The 17,061-nt window shown below is 38.5% G+C and overlaps 1 protein-coding gene across 9 annotated transcripts in view; it reads right to left on the bottom strand.

Moving 5' to 3' along the window:
• Positions 1–6,775: 6,775 nt before the first annotated feature.
• TJP2 (tight junction protein 2) overlaps positions 6,776–17,061 on the bottom strand; it is a 103,272-nt gene continuing 92,986 nt past the window's right edge. For 8 of the 9 annotated variants that reach the window (XM_060762239.2, XM_060762230.2, XM_060762234.2 and 5 more), the window contains 8 exons: positions 16,409–16,488; positions 16,070–16,280; positions 14,414–14,514; positions 13,442–13,654; positions 11,471–11,581; positions 10,162–10,497; positions 9,590–9,675; positions 6,776–7,628 (listed from right to left, as the gene is read on the bottom strand). In XM_060762239.2, coding sequence (XP_060618222.2) covers positions 7,463–7,628; positions 9,590–9,675; positions 10,162–10,497; positions 11,471–11,581; positions 13,442–13,654; positions 14,414–14,514; positions 16,070–16,280; positions 16,409–16,488 — 1,304 coding nt within the window. In that variant the 3' untranslated portion in view covers positions 6,776–7,462. The remainder of the gene's footprint in view (positions 7,629–9,589; positions 9,676–10,161; positions 10,498–11,470; positions 11,582–13,441; positions 13,655–14,413; positions 14,515–16,069; positions 16,281–16,408; positions 16,489–17,061) is intronic. The other variant, XM_060762231.2, reaches the window with a different exon arrangement.

The raw sequence follows: 17,061 nt of genomic DNA, 5'->3' as shown, positions 1-17,061 counted from the left end.
CAGCCTACTGGCTCTTTGAAATAGTAAGAGTTGAAGTCCAAAACACCTGGTGAGCTGAAGTTTGCCTATGCCTGATTTAGGCTTTCCTGTCTTGCAACCCTCACTTGTTTGGTCACTTTTGAACTTGAGGATTATTGAGACAAGGGGAGCACCTATACACTGTCTTAAAGAGTGATTATTTTAACAACCTTTTACTACTGGAAGTGATTTTAATTGACTTGTGTTAACTCTGTTTTCATATTTGTATGTTGTGGATTTTAAATTTCATACATAACACTGACCAACACACATTTTGGTACCTCCAGTGTTAAAAGTGTTTCTATGTATATGTTTTTATAATGTTTTTATTACGTTTCACCAAAAAAAAACCCCCAAAAAACACATCATCAAAAAGGACAAAGTAAAAGGACACATCTAAAACAGACAAACATAATTCAATTAAATAATAATAAAAACAAAGGCACGATTTAATTGTCTTGTCTAGACATCCTTTCCTTCGAGATAGAGGTTTCTGTGTATATTTGACATGCCGATTCCAAAAGTGACACTAGTTTTCTCCTATTGACTCTTGTTTTTGAGATACAGAACATATACCATATACTAGTCTTCATCTACTCAATCATAAGAAATCATTATAACTATATCAAAGAAACGTAGTGGTCCATCCAATGCAGTTTTCTGAATTACTGCCCCAAATAACCCCAGAAAATGAAAAAAACAACCCCAAAAATCCAGCACGAAGAAGAAAATGTTGTTGAGCTATGTTATTTTAACAGTTTTTAAGTGCATGAAGTTATTGTAATTGATTTATGTTTACAATTCTAATATGTGTATGTTGTGGATTTTAAATTCCATAAATAACACATGTTGCAAGTGAGAAGTTCATGAAGGCGCCTACCACCATATGAGGTGGAACTATAAAAAAAGCCAAAAACTGCTGGCATCAAATTCACAGGATAATCTAATACGTTCTTAAAACAAGAATAAGTTTCAAGCCACAACATATACTGCTGGAGAGTCCTACATGTTCAGTGATGGAAAAAGATTGAAAAACTGACTGCAGCAGATTGAACAGTGAAGATGTGGGTTAAAAGGGTTAAAAAAGGTACTTGGAAACAAAGCGACTTTGATGCTGTATGGGGAAAATTTGTTGTACATGGTTTAAAAAATAAGGAAGGGAAGTTACCGTCAAAAGAAGAAATGAGATTTTGGACAGATGATATGTAAAAATTGGGGCTTGAGACAGGGGGAGGGGAGCACAGTGGTGAGGGAATAAATGGGGGGGGGGGGGAAATGTTAAAGCAAAATAAGAAAATAAAATGTTAAAGAGTGGTTGAATAATATGTAACAGCAATAACAAATGTATAACAAATGTAGTAATGGTGATAAATCAATAAAAATATTTCCAAAAAAAAAAAAAAAACCAACAGTGAAGATGTGGGAATGATAGAAATGGGGAAGTTAACAATGTTGTGGACACATCCTTAGTAGAATGGAAACTGTTTAATCAATATATGTCTGAGGGAAAGGCAAAGACTTTGTATATAAGGTAAAGGTAAAAGTTTCCCCTGACATGTCCGGCTCCGGGGGATGGTGCTCATCTCCATTTCTAAGCCAAAGAGCTGGTGTTGTCCATAGACACCTCCAAGGTCATGTGGCCAATATGACTACATAGAGCACTGTGACCTTCCCACCGAAGTGGTACCTATTGATCTACTCACATTTGCATATTTTTCAAACTGGCAGAAGCTGGGGCTAACAGCGGAAGCTCACCTCGCTCTCTGGATTTGAATCGCTGACCTTTTGGTTTAACCCACTGCGACACCAGGGGCTTTGTATATAGGTTTGGATATATAAAATGCTGAGATATTAATGTGTTAATGTTAAAACAAGCAGAAGTGAACAAGTTGTTAAATTGCATTTTTTTAATGTTGTGAGCTGCCATGCACCTCAAGAGATAAAAGCCAGGTAATAATAATTATGGTGATGGAGTTTGACAACACTTTAGCTGTCATGGCTCTGCACTACAGAATCCTGAGAGTTGTCGTTTTACAAGGCCTTTAGGCTTTATGCCAGAGTTCTGCTGCCTCACCAAACTACAGTTCTCAACATAGCATAGTATTGAGCAACCGTAGTTAAAGTGCTATCAAACTGCATTAATTCTACAAACTGCATTAAGTATAGATGTCCCCAAAGAGAGTACAGAATTGTGATGGGTAGATGTTTTTTATTTTATGCACATAGATAGCATTTTTCCAGAAGGGCATGCTCAGAGAAAACAATTTCTCAGCTATGTTACTGAGAATTTTTTGCATCTCTCTTATAGTGGAATAAAGGCATCCCCATTTTGTCTCTGATCTCAACCTGAAATAGTGCCTTCATATTATTCTCTACACAAGGGAAATGGCATATGGAGCAATATTTCATCTGTGTGCAAATGCTGTACCAATGCCTTCAGGAAAAATACTCTTTTATTGCTACAGAGCAGCTCTAGCAGAACTTAATGTGCATGAAAATACAAACCAGAAATTTAAGACAGATGAAGGTTTCTACTTTCAGTATGGACGTAATGTTTTCTCACTAGCATCAGCATTTGTGCTGCTGAGCCATCTTCCCTTTGCCTGGATTTAGTTGCAAATTATGCCTTCAAAAAAGGAGTTCTCTGTAGTAAGCAAATCTATTTGCTTTTAAAAGTGTTATCCCAGGATGCATTAGGACAGGTGGCCAGAGTTTGATTCCTTAACATCAAGTGAGGATGCATTACTTAATTTCCAGCATATATGCATTTATCATAGGTCAAATGAATCTTAAGGTGGACTATCACATAGCTTACTGTTATCAGGTGATAAATGTTGTGCATGCTTTAAAAGTTACCAGATATAATTCTGTGCTGTAAAAGTTTTTTAAAAATGACAAAAAAATGATCCAAAATATCTGGATCAACCACCACAGCGTTACATCTGATCTAACAACAAAACATTGTGGTGGCTCTTTAGACCTTCCCTGCCATGCAAGGAGAGCAGAGGACATCAATGCTGGGTTGATATGAGTTTTCCGGGAGTGTATGACCATGTTCCAGAAGCATTCTTTCCTGATGTTTTGCCCACATCGATGGCAGGCATCCTCAGAGATTGGGAGATCTGCTGGAAATTAGGCGAGGTTTATAGATCTGTGGAATGTCCAGGGTGGGATCCCCTCTACTTTTGCAATGCCTGGGTGGCAAAAAGGCAGCTGGGAAGGCCAGAGATATCTGGCTTCAAAACAGTGCGGGGACATTCCTCACATCTATAAACCTCACTTGCCTAGTTTCCAACAGAACTCACAACCTCTGAGGATGCCTGCTACAGATGTGGGCGAAACGTCAGGAGAGAATGCCTCTGGAATATGGCCATACAGCCCAGAAAACTCACAGCAACCCAGTGATTCTGGCCATGAAAGCCTTCGACAACACATTGGCCATCAATGCTTCTTTTAGGCTGTCACTATATGGACTCGGCTCTTGCTGGGAGAAGAAAAAAGCTCCATTCCCCCATACTCACTCTGTCACCATGGCTCTTTGGTGCTTTTCTACCAGAGTGGGGTGATTAGAGGGAAAGTGGAAGAAACCCTGATCTCTATGCACCATAGCAGCTTTTTTTGGCACTTCTGCATGGGGGCAGAGCGAGTGAGGTGCATTGGGACATCCTTTATATACTCCTTGAGAGTTTTGTCCTTCCAAGGAAAACCTAAAACAAACACCAATCTCTACTTTGCTGGTCTTTTGCAATGCCTGGGTGGCAAAACGGCAGAAGTAGCAGACAGAAACATCTGGCTCTAAGGCAGAGTAGGGGCGTCTGCCTCTTCTTGGAATGGATTTGAGGAGCCCCATCCTCTTTAATAGGAGTTTATTTATCTATAGGTCATATCAAAAGCCATAATTTTGGCCCCACAATCTGCACCCAATACACAAGGTTTACAAGTGTATATGCCAATTTATGACAATCCCATTACTGTAATCCGCTGAGCCCCTGGTGGAGAAGCAGGTTAAACCACTAAGCTGCTGAACTTGCTGACTGAAAGGTCAGCAGGCTGAATCTGGGGAGTGGGGTGAGCTCCCACTCTTAGCCCTAGCTTTTCCAAACCTAGGAGTTTGAAAACATGCAAACGTGAGTAGATCAAGTATTCGTTCTATGGGAAGGTAATGGAACTCCATGCAGTCATGCTGACTACATGATATTGGAGGTGTCTATGGACACCAGCTCTTCATCTTAGAAATGGAGATACGACTAGACTTAATGTCAAGGTGAAACCTTTACCTTTATCTTCTTATTCCAGGGATACTCACATTGGTTTTGTCCATTCCCCATTCTGAAATATAGCCTACAGCACCTTATATTTGTTGGTGGTCTTGAATCCAAGTACAAACCAGGACTGACTCTCTTCGTTTCCAAGATGAGATGGGATCCACTTTTTCTTTGAGTATATACGATACTTTCTTTGCTATCCAAAAACCTACAGCTCTTAATTACATATGTGTGGTGAGCTTTGCCATGTTCTTACAAGTTAACATGACATTTTAATTTTGAAAGTCTCTAATTGGGATTCCTGCTGCTGTATAATTGCATGGTTTTCCACAGGTGTCATGTGCATGATGACTATTCATAAATCACCATATAATTAAATTTGGGGCTGGCAAATGAAAGCTTTCAGGGGGGGATGCACAATGAAGTCATTATCTTTTGTGGGTATTTGAAAACTTACAAAAAGCAAGCTGAAAATTTTGCAGGATCCTCCTTGCTCTCTCATGTGCAGAGAGACAGAAACAGAGCCTTTCACCCATCTGTCCATTTGCCAGTGAAATCTGCGTGAAATGTTTCATCTCTTATAGGAAAAATACTAAACATTCTCTGTAGCCTCACAGTGTTATGAGGATTAGGAAAATTTACTGAAGCGGCAACTATCAGGTTTTCTATAAATTCAGCATTTACAAAGCTTTCTATAAGAGATACATCATTAGTATTGTCTTTCACTGTAGCTTTTTAGTTTTGCTGTAATGCATAAGGAAAAACTGAGAGAAGAGAATAGATATCTCTCATTATTAGTTGTCTTGGACACTTCCTAGATATCAAAATATTAATGTCAAAGCATTTAAATGATGTCAAACTGTTCTAAAGCAGCAGCAAAAAAGAACCACAAACTATTTCACTTTTAATTGCACCATTTTCCATAGGAAAAACTACATACTGGTACTACAGGTCAACACATCCTGATTACTCTCCTTTTCTAAAAAAGGTTACTACAAAATATAATTCAATGTGCAGCTATTGTTGTTTTCCTCAGTGCTATTTCTTCAAACCATTCAAAAGTAGTTGCTGTGAAGATTATACCTTAAAAAGAGCAACATCCTGTCATCATGAACACATGCAAACTCTGCCTAAACATCAAGAGGGTCTCTACTACCACCATATTGTGAAGTTCATTGGCAGCAGCAGCTGTAGTCATGGAATAAGGACATAAAGACAGACAAATTTCCAAGCATATCAACCCATTCTACAATTTCCAGATGTTACTTTCCATAATGAGAATGTTTTACTTGTAACTTATTTGTGATCTCACAATTTCTAAGATGTATTAAGACAAAAGTTACTTTTCTGCAGTTCAGTTGTGGTTTAAATAGTTTTAAAGTCATAGCATTTTTACTCTCATTCCATATGGGACTTCCAAGTGAGACATCTGACTCTTTAGTAGTCTTCTGGTTCAGAAATATTTAGCTCTGGAAATCGAAGACATTCTGGTAAAAAGGTAAAGGTTTCCCCTGACATTAAGTCTAATCATGTCTGACTCTGAGAGGTGATGCTCATCTTCATTTTTAAGCCAAAGATCCAGCGTTGTTCGTAGACACCTCCAAGGTCATGTAGTCAGCATGACTGCATAGATTGCTGTTGCCTTCCCGTCAAGGTGGTACCTATTTTCATGTTTTTGAACTGCTAGGCTGGCAGAAGCTGGGGCTAACAGTGGGAGCTCACCTGGTTCTCCAGATTCAAACAGGCAACCTTTCGGTCAGCACGTTCAACAGCTCAGCAGTTTAACCTGCTGCACCACCAGGAGCCCCAACCTTCTGGTATGTACAGATTATTTGTATGCCAGATTTCACAATACTACTATGAGAAAGTCAATAGTGGTAATATAATAACAGCAACAATAACAATGAAAAATACAAAAAATGGTGGAATAATCTCCATGAATATCTATGAATAATCTCCATGATGAAAAGCAGCATGCAGTAATATATTTATTAACTCATATTTTCCATCAAAATAACAACACCTTTTACCACCGAGTTTGTATTTTTAAAGGATTTCAATATAGAGCTAAGAGATGACTTTAGGCAAAAGACAACCACACATGCAACATAGCCAATGCTCAAATTGTTGATCGGGTGCAGTTGGCTCTGTTCCTCAAAAATTATTTAGAAATGAGGACGGACATCTGGTTCAACAAGGGATGTCAATAAATTTGCACAAAGATCAGCAGACCACAAAAATTGTGTACTGCACCACCCTGATCTCTTGTATTCAACGTTATTGTGCATCATAACAGACCTATTTTTGATTTCCTTTGTGGGGCTTTCAATATATTCTTTGCAAAAGGATCATGAAAGTGCAACCTTTGTCAATTATAGGCCAAAAAGAGAATATAAAAAGATGATTATTACTTCCTTCCTGCATCAAAAACTAGAACACAAAACCAGACAGAAAAGAACAATCCCTTTTTCCTAAAATGAAACAGGACAACATTTGGTTGGAGAATATATCCCTTTATTATTTTATGACTCATGTAAAGGTTTAAGACGCAAATAATCTCCCTTATTTTCTACATATTTTTTTTCAATCTTACTGCTCTCAGACCTTGTGGCAGCCAACTCATAAAGCAACCCTGTCGTATGTACAATCACTGCTTATGAAAAATTGTATACAGATCTATTTAAAATAGAAAAATAGCATTCGAAGGGGGAAATGGTAGCCATGAAACATACAAAAGTTAGGCAATAGAAACATTATGGCTTTGCACAAGCGTCAGGGTCAAAGAACAACAAGACACTTTTCATTAGAAAGGCACTTTTTTTCTTGCACTAAAGCACTGTGCATTTTCATCATGTTCCAACACGTCATGAAATTTTAAACAATTTTCAAAGGCAGTTGTAGTGAGGAAGAGAAATAGTTTAAAAGATATAAATGCCAGAAATTAATGTAATTTTTAAAATAGATTTTGGTCCTTTTGTAAAATAGGCAACAGCATTCAGGCAACAGTGATTCATTTTCTTCAGTATTTATATGAAAGTTAAGTCCTGCAATTCCAGTATCTAGATACACCTTGAGTTCATCAGTAGCCCCCAAATATATATACTTTTAAAAAAGTAACCAGGATTCTGTTTGCACTGTGCACATATGCCTCAGTACAGCAACTCTGGCCAACAGTAAGTCTACAATTCTGTATCCCTGTATCTAGCTGGTGGTCCATAGTATCCACGTTTAGACTTATCAGCTAATTGCCGGCGATAGTCTTCCTCTTCTGCATCACTGCCATAACTTCCTTGTTTATCTAGGTAAGGTCTAGCGGGTGGTTTCTGTGGTTCTGGAGGCCTGGAACTGACAGCAAAACAAATTACCATAAGTAAATTTTGGCATAGTGGAGCAGAGAGAGAGAGAGAGCATTTGAAATTAATAATAATAATAATAATAATAATAATAATAATAATAATAATAATATAATTTTAAAAAACTTTATTTATAAACCACCTTATCTCCCCAAAAGTACTCAGGGTGGTTCCAAACAGATTTATCACCCAACAGAACTCAAGTCTTATCTCAGTTTTCAACACTATTCAGAAGTTTACCAACATAGAATCATAGAATCAAAGAATTGGAAGAGACCTCATGAGCCATCCAGTTCAACCCCCTGCCAAGAAGCAGGAAAATTGCATTCAAAGTACCCTCGACAGATGGCTATCCAGCCTCTGTTTATAAGCCTCCAAAGAAGGAGCCTCCACCACACTCCGGGGCAGAGAGTTCCACTGCTGAACAGCTCTCATAGTCAGGAAGTTCTTCCTCATGTTCAGATGGGATCTCCTTTCGTGTAGTTTGAAGCCATTGCTCCGTGTCCTAGTCTCCAAGGCAGCAGAAAACAAGCTTGCTCCCTCCTCCCTATGACTTTCCCTCACATATTTATACATGGCTATCATGTCTCCTCTCAGCCTTCTTTTCTTCAGGCTAAACATGCCCAGCTCTTTAAGCCGCTCCTCATAGGGTTTGTTCTCCAGACCCTCGATCATTTAAGTCACCCTCCTTTGGACACATTCCAGCTTGTTAACATCTCCCTTCAATTGTGGTGCCCCAAAGTGGACACAGTATTCCAGGTGTGGTCTCCGAACAAACACTGTCAAGAAGCCCTTCTCTATGGCTGAACCTCTCTCAAAACAATAATGTCTAAATGTTCCTTACTGGAAGTATCTAAATACGTTCAACATATGCATGCTTATGCCACATTCAAGGTAGTGCCATCTCATCACCTTGAAGAGGCAAAAAAGGTAGTAGTATTTACTATTTATTTGAAATACAACACTGTTCTTCTTGTTCTTCTATTAATGCTATCCAAATTCATCAACAACATATCTGATACAAAGCAACTGATGAACTACAGCCATTTTATAGTGTCCTAAAATCCACCACTTAACAATGTAGAAGCATGGACACTACAAAAATATGGCCAATCTCTGTGAAACGCTGGCACAGATGAGAGCTTTTGGATGGCAACGTTTCAGTCAGCCCCAATTCAGGTCTAACCATTCTTCACCAAACAATCTCACAGCTTGCGTCTAGAAATATTATTTAATGCAAAGACACAAACACTTGCAGCAGGGATTCCCAAATTAAGGCTCGCAGGTCAGATGCAGCCCTTCAAGGTAATTTATCCGCCCCCGCCCTAAACTTTAGATTGGGGGTCTCTTAAAAAGCTTAATCTTAAAACATTACAGTAGCATAATCGTGACAAAACTAATGTATTGTATGATAACTCTGAAGATGTGTTGTTTAATGAAAATAATGAAGTCTGACAGGGCAAAAGGCACCACATGCACAGTCAGTGTTCTATTTTCTATTGTGGCACAGGGATATGGCAGCGACGTTGAAGGAAATAGTAACCTCTGGATGGCTGGGGAGAGTAGAACTGGGCATTGCATTCAAGAATATTGGTAGCATTAAGGGACGAGAAATAGGACACAGCAATTTTTTTGAAGGACAAGCATTTTGTGCTGGATACAGACAGGACTGAAACCCAGATGTTCAGCCAATATGATATGAGGGAGGAGGAATACTATCATTGAGCAATATTAATATATGCATTATTTAATGTACTCATTGTTATTTTGGTAGAGGTCTATCAGCTTTTAAAACTCTTTTGGAAAGAAAATATATTCTACTGATCTTCTTTTGGATCACATATATGCAAGGGATCTTCTCTTTTTAAATGCAATTTTGATAGTAGTTTAATTCAGTAGGGCCAATTGCCCTTTCCACATTAAGAAGAGTGTGCACAAATGAATTCATTTTACCTGACGGTCTGGGACCAGTTCTGCTCCTGTTTCTGTGTTTTGATTGGGACAGCATAAATGTCTGGGTGTCTTTGAGCTATTTCTACCTATAAAAAATAAAATATATAAGCATTATAACCTCTTTCAAAACTCACTCAAACAAAAATAAGTGGCCAACCCCAAAAGTATTCCCTTAACAACGAGTCATAGTACAATATGATTCCCCCATATCTATGGAAGATATATTCCAGGTCTTTGTGTGGATAAATGAAATTGGGGGTAATAACTCTAGTGGAATACCATATAGTCACACAGCAAGACTTTATGGTATGCTAGATCCTCAGTACAACTCTATGATACACTTTTGGTGGAAGTATACTATATAACCACATGGAAGATCTAGAAAATGCCTAGAGAGGGAATATTTTGTCAGACATGGGAAAATCAAAATGCTGCTACTGGTCCCACAGATATGGGGGTCTTTGTGTACTCAAAGGCATGCAAAGCGGCAAAGTACAAAGCTATTCATGCACTACTGCTAATAAAAACACAAAGACTAAAACTATTGACTATTTTGTTCTTTTTTCCTATACCCTGGCATTTTGTGCTTCTTGCAATTCCTGCATTCTCTGGAGTCTTGCCTTATGGTCCATCTTCTCAAATATTTTAACTTTCCCCAACACAGATTTCGGTGTGTTCTCCCCATTGTCTACACTCTCCTCAATTTTCTCTTCCGATTCTGTTGACTGAATGACTGGCTGAGAGGATTTTAATATGGGACGTCCAAAAGCAGGCTTGACGGCTATAGGTGGAGGAGTTGCTTTAGCCGGTATTCCAGATGCTTCTGTGCTAAGACCACTGGGGCTGTTTGTTCTGGGTTCATAATTCTTAGGGACATCGTATGGATCTTCTTTGTTCGACAGTTTACCCTTTAATAGAAAACCAAAAGCCAGTAAGTATTTATATAAAAGCAAGAGATTCAGTCTAGAAATGATCACCAGCAACTAATTGAATAATACAGTTGCAAAGAGATCTTTAGTTGCTGCTGCCGTCACAAATATGGTTGGCAGCAATGAGAGAGAGGGCATTCTCAGTAGCCGCCCCGGGCCCTTTGGAACTCTTTCCCTGTTATCGTTCAAGAATCAGTTGAAGACCTATCTGTTCAAGCAAGCTTTTGACGAATGAATTCAATTGCTAATAACAACAAGTGCAAGGTCGATTTGCGAAATATATTACTTAATTTATGAGTCTCCATAACAATTGTAATTGGTTTTAAAAGTTTTTAATGCTTAATATTTATTTGCATTTTATTTCTAGATGTTATTATGCATTGTGTGATTTTTTTCTTGTATTTTATGTTAAATATGCTTTGATTTGTATTGTATTATGCTATGAGCTGCTTTGGTTCCCGTTAGGGAGAAAAGTGGTATATAAAGATTATTTTACTGACACAAAAACATAGCATGTCACAGCAAATGAGATATATATGCTGGATTTCATATCACAAAATCATAAGTCGAACACTTCCTAAGCGTCTAGGATTTTGTGATGTATTTTCGAATGATGCGCGCAGATCCAAGTAAGGTGGCCTTTTGCAGTTGACAGATCGCGATTTTGTCAATGTTTAATGTTCCAAGTGCCGGGTGAAATCTTTTGGCATGGCACCAAGTGTACCAATTACCACCGGGACCATTATTATTATTATTATTATTATTATTATTAAAGACTTTCCTACATAAAAAGCACAGATGTATAAGATATGGCTAAACATCTCTCCTTGGGCTTAGGATGAAAATCTGAAGCTCGGGACTGGAGCAAAGAAAACGAAAAGATTATGGCCTTAGAAAACTGATGAAACACTACCAATTCCATTATTTAACCATTTTTCTCCTCTCGCATTACCTTTGGGGGTTCAGGCTTGAATGCTGGAGGTGGGCTGGGATCTCTCAAAACTTCCCTGCTACCAGCTCTTCTCATCTGTGTTCTTGGTTCAGGGCTGGGTCTTCTTAAACTCTAAGGACAAGTAAAGGAAAGATGTTATACATGCATTCACATAGTTCTTGACTCATGTGAGGCACAGTTACAGCATTGTGACTCCTCCCCCCCCCCCCAAAAGATTCATGGCCCTTTGTCCTCTGACCTTAGTTTAAAGGTTTTGCTAATGATACTGCTCTGCAAGTCATCTTTTCCCCTCTTCAACCATATGGAAAACATAGCTTTTGATGTGTTTGTCAGAACAGTCTGCTCTTACAGGTCTCTGTATGAAACCAAGTGCATACCACTGAATTATTATGAGTAATGTAATGTTTGCATGTTTGTCACCTTTTTAGATTGAAGCAATTTGAAATAATTTTAATGAATTGTTCTACAACAGAGTTTTAAAGCAGGAGAAGAAACTTGCTCTCCCCATTGATGTTACAAAGCCTGAAGTGGAATGTTTCACCACCAGAATCCCTTTATCCACAGGTAATATGAAGTATAAGAATCCCCTTTTTTGTTTATCTTTAGTTTTTGTCTCCACTAGTTTTCCTTTCCTTCTACACTAATCATGTTCCCACTCACTTTCGTATCCATTTCTACCTTAATTATTGTTGCTAAATTAAATATTGTTCCCTAAGTTTGGCAGAGAAGGGCAAATGTGTTTGGTTCATACATCAAAATAGAAATAATCTGTCAGGGACAATTAATTGGGACATTGGAATGAAACCCAATTGTACTGGATTGCTTGTCGATGCCATTGTGGGAAACCTGTCCTAATTGTTGGTAAAAACAATCTACACCAATACCTTGAAATGGTGCTAACTTTTCCTTCAGGGTCTGTTTATTATTTAGTTATTTATTTAGAACATTTGTATCCCGTCCTATTCTCGACCTCCGAAGAGGGACTCAGGGCACCTGAGATTCTGTCCCTCCATTGAGATCCCTAAATCAGGGGTCTCCAAATTAAGGCTTGTGAGTTGAATGCAGCCCTCCAAGGTAATTTATCCGGTTCCCACCCTAAACTTTAGGCTTAGTGTCACCCTAAGTTTGAAATGACTTGAAGACACACAACCACAGCAATCCGAAGTAACTATACTATCTCATCAGCCAAAAGGAGGGCCATACTTCCTATTGAAATACTGGTAAGTTTATGTTAGTTAAAATTGTTCTTCATTTTAAATATTGCTTTGTTCTTTCATGGGGTTTTTTTTTTTTTGCCCCATAAATAAGATATGTACTGTGTGCATAGGAATTAATTCATATTTTTTTTCAAACTATCATGAGACAACCCCCCCCCCCCCCCCCCCCAACAGACTGAAGGACTGCTTAAAAAGTTTGAAGTTAAAATTGTCTGTGCCACTGGCTAGGTGATTTTCTATGCCAGAGCTTCTTACATTTTTCCACTTGAAACCCATTTTCACCAGAGAAATTATTGTATTTAATATAGTTACACAAGTTACACAAGTCAAACATTTTCTGATAACAAACTTGCATTGGCAAAGATTTTCCTTTTTATGAAGTACAGCTGAAGCATCTTCTGCAGAGTCCATGGTAAACACTGTACAACAGATTTGTGAAAATGTCCAAAACAGCTGCTATGTGACGTTCATTTTTTTTTACTGCTGTCAATTTTTTTTCGGGACCCCAACATTGACCTCAGGAGATCCAGTTTGGGGTCGGGACATATAGTTTAAGAAGTGTCCAATGCCACTCTTCTCAGACTGCCCCACAAATTCAGGCATTGAAAGAACTGGAAGTTCTGAGTCAGGTTCCTCCAGAGTGTGTCAGGCAACTTATCTGACAGACAGGTACACAAGCAGTTTTCCACTGCTTGTGTTTTGCAAAACAGTATTTTGAGAGAAAGAAACAAATTTGTCATTCTGTACTTCTCACCTCTTCATGCTGCACAGGTTCAGAGGACCGACTAATGGAGGAGACTCTGGGCTCATAGGATGACTCGTCAAGCTCATTGTCTGTATAGGCCCCGCCTTCTCCATCAGTGTCTTCCATGTCACTGATCAGTCGGCTGTCACAGCTCAGATAGTCAGCACCCATTGCTGTTAAGTATGACATACGATCCTCAATGTCATCATCCATTCCTTCCAGCTGGGAAAAAAGGATTTTATGGACAGGTTATGCTTTCCTTATCACATACATGCTCACATTATGTAAGACCATAAAGTACAGAAACTTCAGTATATGGCATTGCAAGCAGCATAAAAAGCCATTCTGCTGCTCAGTGTTTATTAGGGATAACAATAAAATATACTGTAAGATGTTTTTGTTTTGTTTTAATTCTCAATCAGAACTTTAAACTTTTTTCTTTTGATATGTAATCAACATCTATGGCTGTGTTCAATAAAATTCTATATTACATAAGTGGGAGAATTTTCTACACAAATAATGGAAAATCCATTAGCACACATTCTCAATTTCCTCTCACAGGGACATTTCTGTCTATAATGGAATCTGAGGAGGTGGTGCAGTGGGTTGAACCGCAGAGCTGCTGAACTTGCTGACCGAAAGGTTGGCAGTTCGAATGCAGGCAGTGGAGTGAGCTCCTGCTGTTAGGCACATCTTCTGCCAACCTAGCAGTTTGAAAACATGCAAAAGGCGAGTAGATCAATAGGTTACGCCTCTGCGGGAAGGTAATGGCACACTATGCAATCATGCTGGCAACATGACCTAGGAGGTGCCTATGGACAACACTGACTCTTTGGACTAGAAATGGAGATGAGCACCACCCCCAGAGTTGGACACAACTAGACTTAATGCCAGGGGAAACCTTTACCTTTTTAATGGGATTTGTATTATACGCATAAAAGTACACACAAAAGTAACAACCATGTGCATGTGATCACATACCTTTCCTTCTGAAACCCACACTGCTTCACTTTGCTGTTGCTGGATAGAATCTTTGAGACTGCCATACCAGCTATCATTGGCTGAATGTAGATCAATTGTAGCTGAGAGATGAAAAGAAATGAATTATATGATTGTAACATATACGTTTCAATGTGTCCCTTCTAACTGTTTCAATGTGATGAAGATATGTTTACCCTAGTGTTGTTGTACTTAGGTGTTCAGCTGGATAGTCCAGCTGAACACCTTTGGTGAAGACAGTCATCATTCAGAAGTATAATGTAATAGAGCATATTCAATCAATATTAAATTAAACTTAAGAAATTATAACATTTCTTAAATTCTAAAATGCACTCCCCCCCCCCCCCCCAATATAGACATCTCTAAAAATGGCTTATGTCTTATAGGGTGTCCCAAAAGTCACCATACATAGGGGAAATTGGAAATTGTAGTGAGAGGTACCTTAATTTACATTTTCCTGATGCATGCCAACTTTTGAGACATCCTGTAGAATTGAGAGTGCTTTTTCATATCCAAAAATATTTTCCCCCATTGGTGATACTGAAATTGGTGTGCATCTTACAATCAGTGTCATCTAAGAATTAAATAAAGATGGTATTCATTTTTACTGCGATATTGTGGTGCTAATCTTTATATAGGGCTCACTGGTGGTGCAGCGAGTTAAACCGCTGAGCTGCTGAACTTGCTGACCAAAAGGTCAGTGTTTCGAATCTGAGGAGCAGGATGAGCTCTCGCTGTTAGACCCAACTTTTGCCAAGCTAGCAGTTTGAAATCATGCAAATGTGAGTAGATCAATAGGTAGTGCTTTGGCGGAAAGGTAACAGCACTCCATGCAGTCATGCTGGCCACGTGATCTTGGAGGCATTTACGGACAACACCGGCTCTTTGGCTTAAAAGTGGAGAGGAGCACCACCCCCCAGACTCGGACATGACTAGACTTAATGTCAAGGGGAAAATCTTTACCAAATATTTATATATGCTTTTGCAAATATATCTTAATTGTTTTATCTAAAAATCCTCTGTACACAATCTTTCCTTAACTTCCTACTCAACTTCCATTTTTATATTGCAGGGGTGCAAAATTTAATGGTCTGCACTCAAACTTGAAAAAAATAAATAAAAACACCTGTGTTGACAACAACTTTCAGACTGACCCAGCCAATGTACATGTTGCCTGGTGATTCCTGAATTATAATTCAAAAAAGCATAGCAAATCAGAGTTTGGAAAACTCTGGTCTGCACTCACATTGTCTGCATTAGTGCCACTCATCCTGTAATGTGACCAACCATTCAGAAAAACATGGCTGTATAGTCTGCTATTTGCTAGCAACATGGAGCAATAACCCTCACCATTTTTTCACTACCTTTTAAAATAATTTATTTGATATTCCATTTTTGACAGCAAATTAAAGATTCTTGCATATAAAGGAGGAAGGTGTGAAAAGGCTTGCAAGAGGGTCAAATGCATGATTGAAATCCAACATTTATTTCAGTAAAATTTAGAGGGAAGACCCATTTGATTGTGCTCATATTTGCTTTGAGAAACATCGAGAATTTTCTGAAGGAACCATATAAAATTCAATCTACACTTATTAATGCTTTTAGAGGAAACAAAAGAAGAAACACATTTTCAGGTACCTGTAAAAAGATGTGCACAAGTCTTTTTCAATTTATTTGCTTGGTCATATAATTTCCGTGAACTCTTGTTGGATGTGGGAATTAGCCTTTGCCGCATGATTTTCACACCCTGCCTGCTGTCAGGGTTGAAAAACACTACAATTGGGAACCACTGTGTGTAGTTTAACAAATCCACAGCTTTGGGTGTTACATCCAACAAAGCATGTTTGTCCTGTTGTGGGTTGAAACAAAAAAAGGACAATATGGATGTTATGGTTACGAAGAATTAAACACACACCACCACCACTACAAATTTATCCAACTTTGCTTTTATTTTACCGAAGGATGGAAAATATATACCTGTTCAATAATTTGCCTCACAGTATTTAAACGCACCACACCAGTGGACTTCTCTGAACCGGCATCTTTAGGTTCTGTTTCTGGAAGAGTAATTGGTATGTGTCATCATTTGCCAATTATTTTTTAGAAAACTAAATAATGTTGAGGGAGCCTTTACACAGAACAAGTACAGCCACTTAAATGTTAATCTGAACAATAAACTATTTCCACTTGGCTGCACTTTACAATTACAATAATTACCAGTGAGTTTCCAAACCCAAAGCACTGAAAATGCTGCTCAAAAGACTCTAAATTATGTGGATCTCCAGATGATGTTGGGCCGCAACTCTGATAACCCCTAGAACTGTAGTTCAACAACATTTGGAGGCTACAAGTTGTCTACATGTGCCATAGATATTTTAGGACTGGCTTACCTAAAGTGCAACCTGCATCTCTATGTCACTTAAGAGTATGTGTAAGGTCAAAAGTCTAGCTTGTATTCCATTGGTGAAAATATGCATGGAAGCATAAAAAGAAGCCCCATCCCAATAGCAGACCCGCCTTCCACTTAATATTTGCTTGGCCTCTTCAGTAAGAACTGCTTAGAATGCATGTTTTAATCAGATGCATTTCTGTGTCTTGAAGCAATAATTCATATGTGTCCATTTAGCTAG

Source organism: Anolis sagrei, chromosome 2 (genome assembly GCF_037176765.1).
Source record: "Anolis sagrei isolate rAnoSag1 chromosome 2, rAnoSag1.mat, whole genome shotgun sequence".
NCBI lineage: Eukaryota > Metazoa > Chordata > Lepidosauria > Squamata > Dactyloidae > Anolis > Anolis sagrei.
Note: the sequence above shows the minus strand (reverse complement) of the source record. Positions and strands in the feature narration are given on the sequence as shown.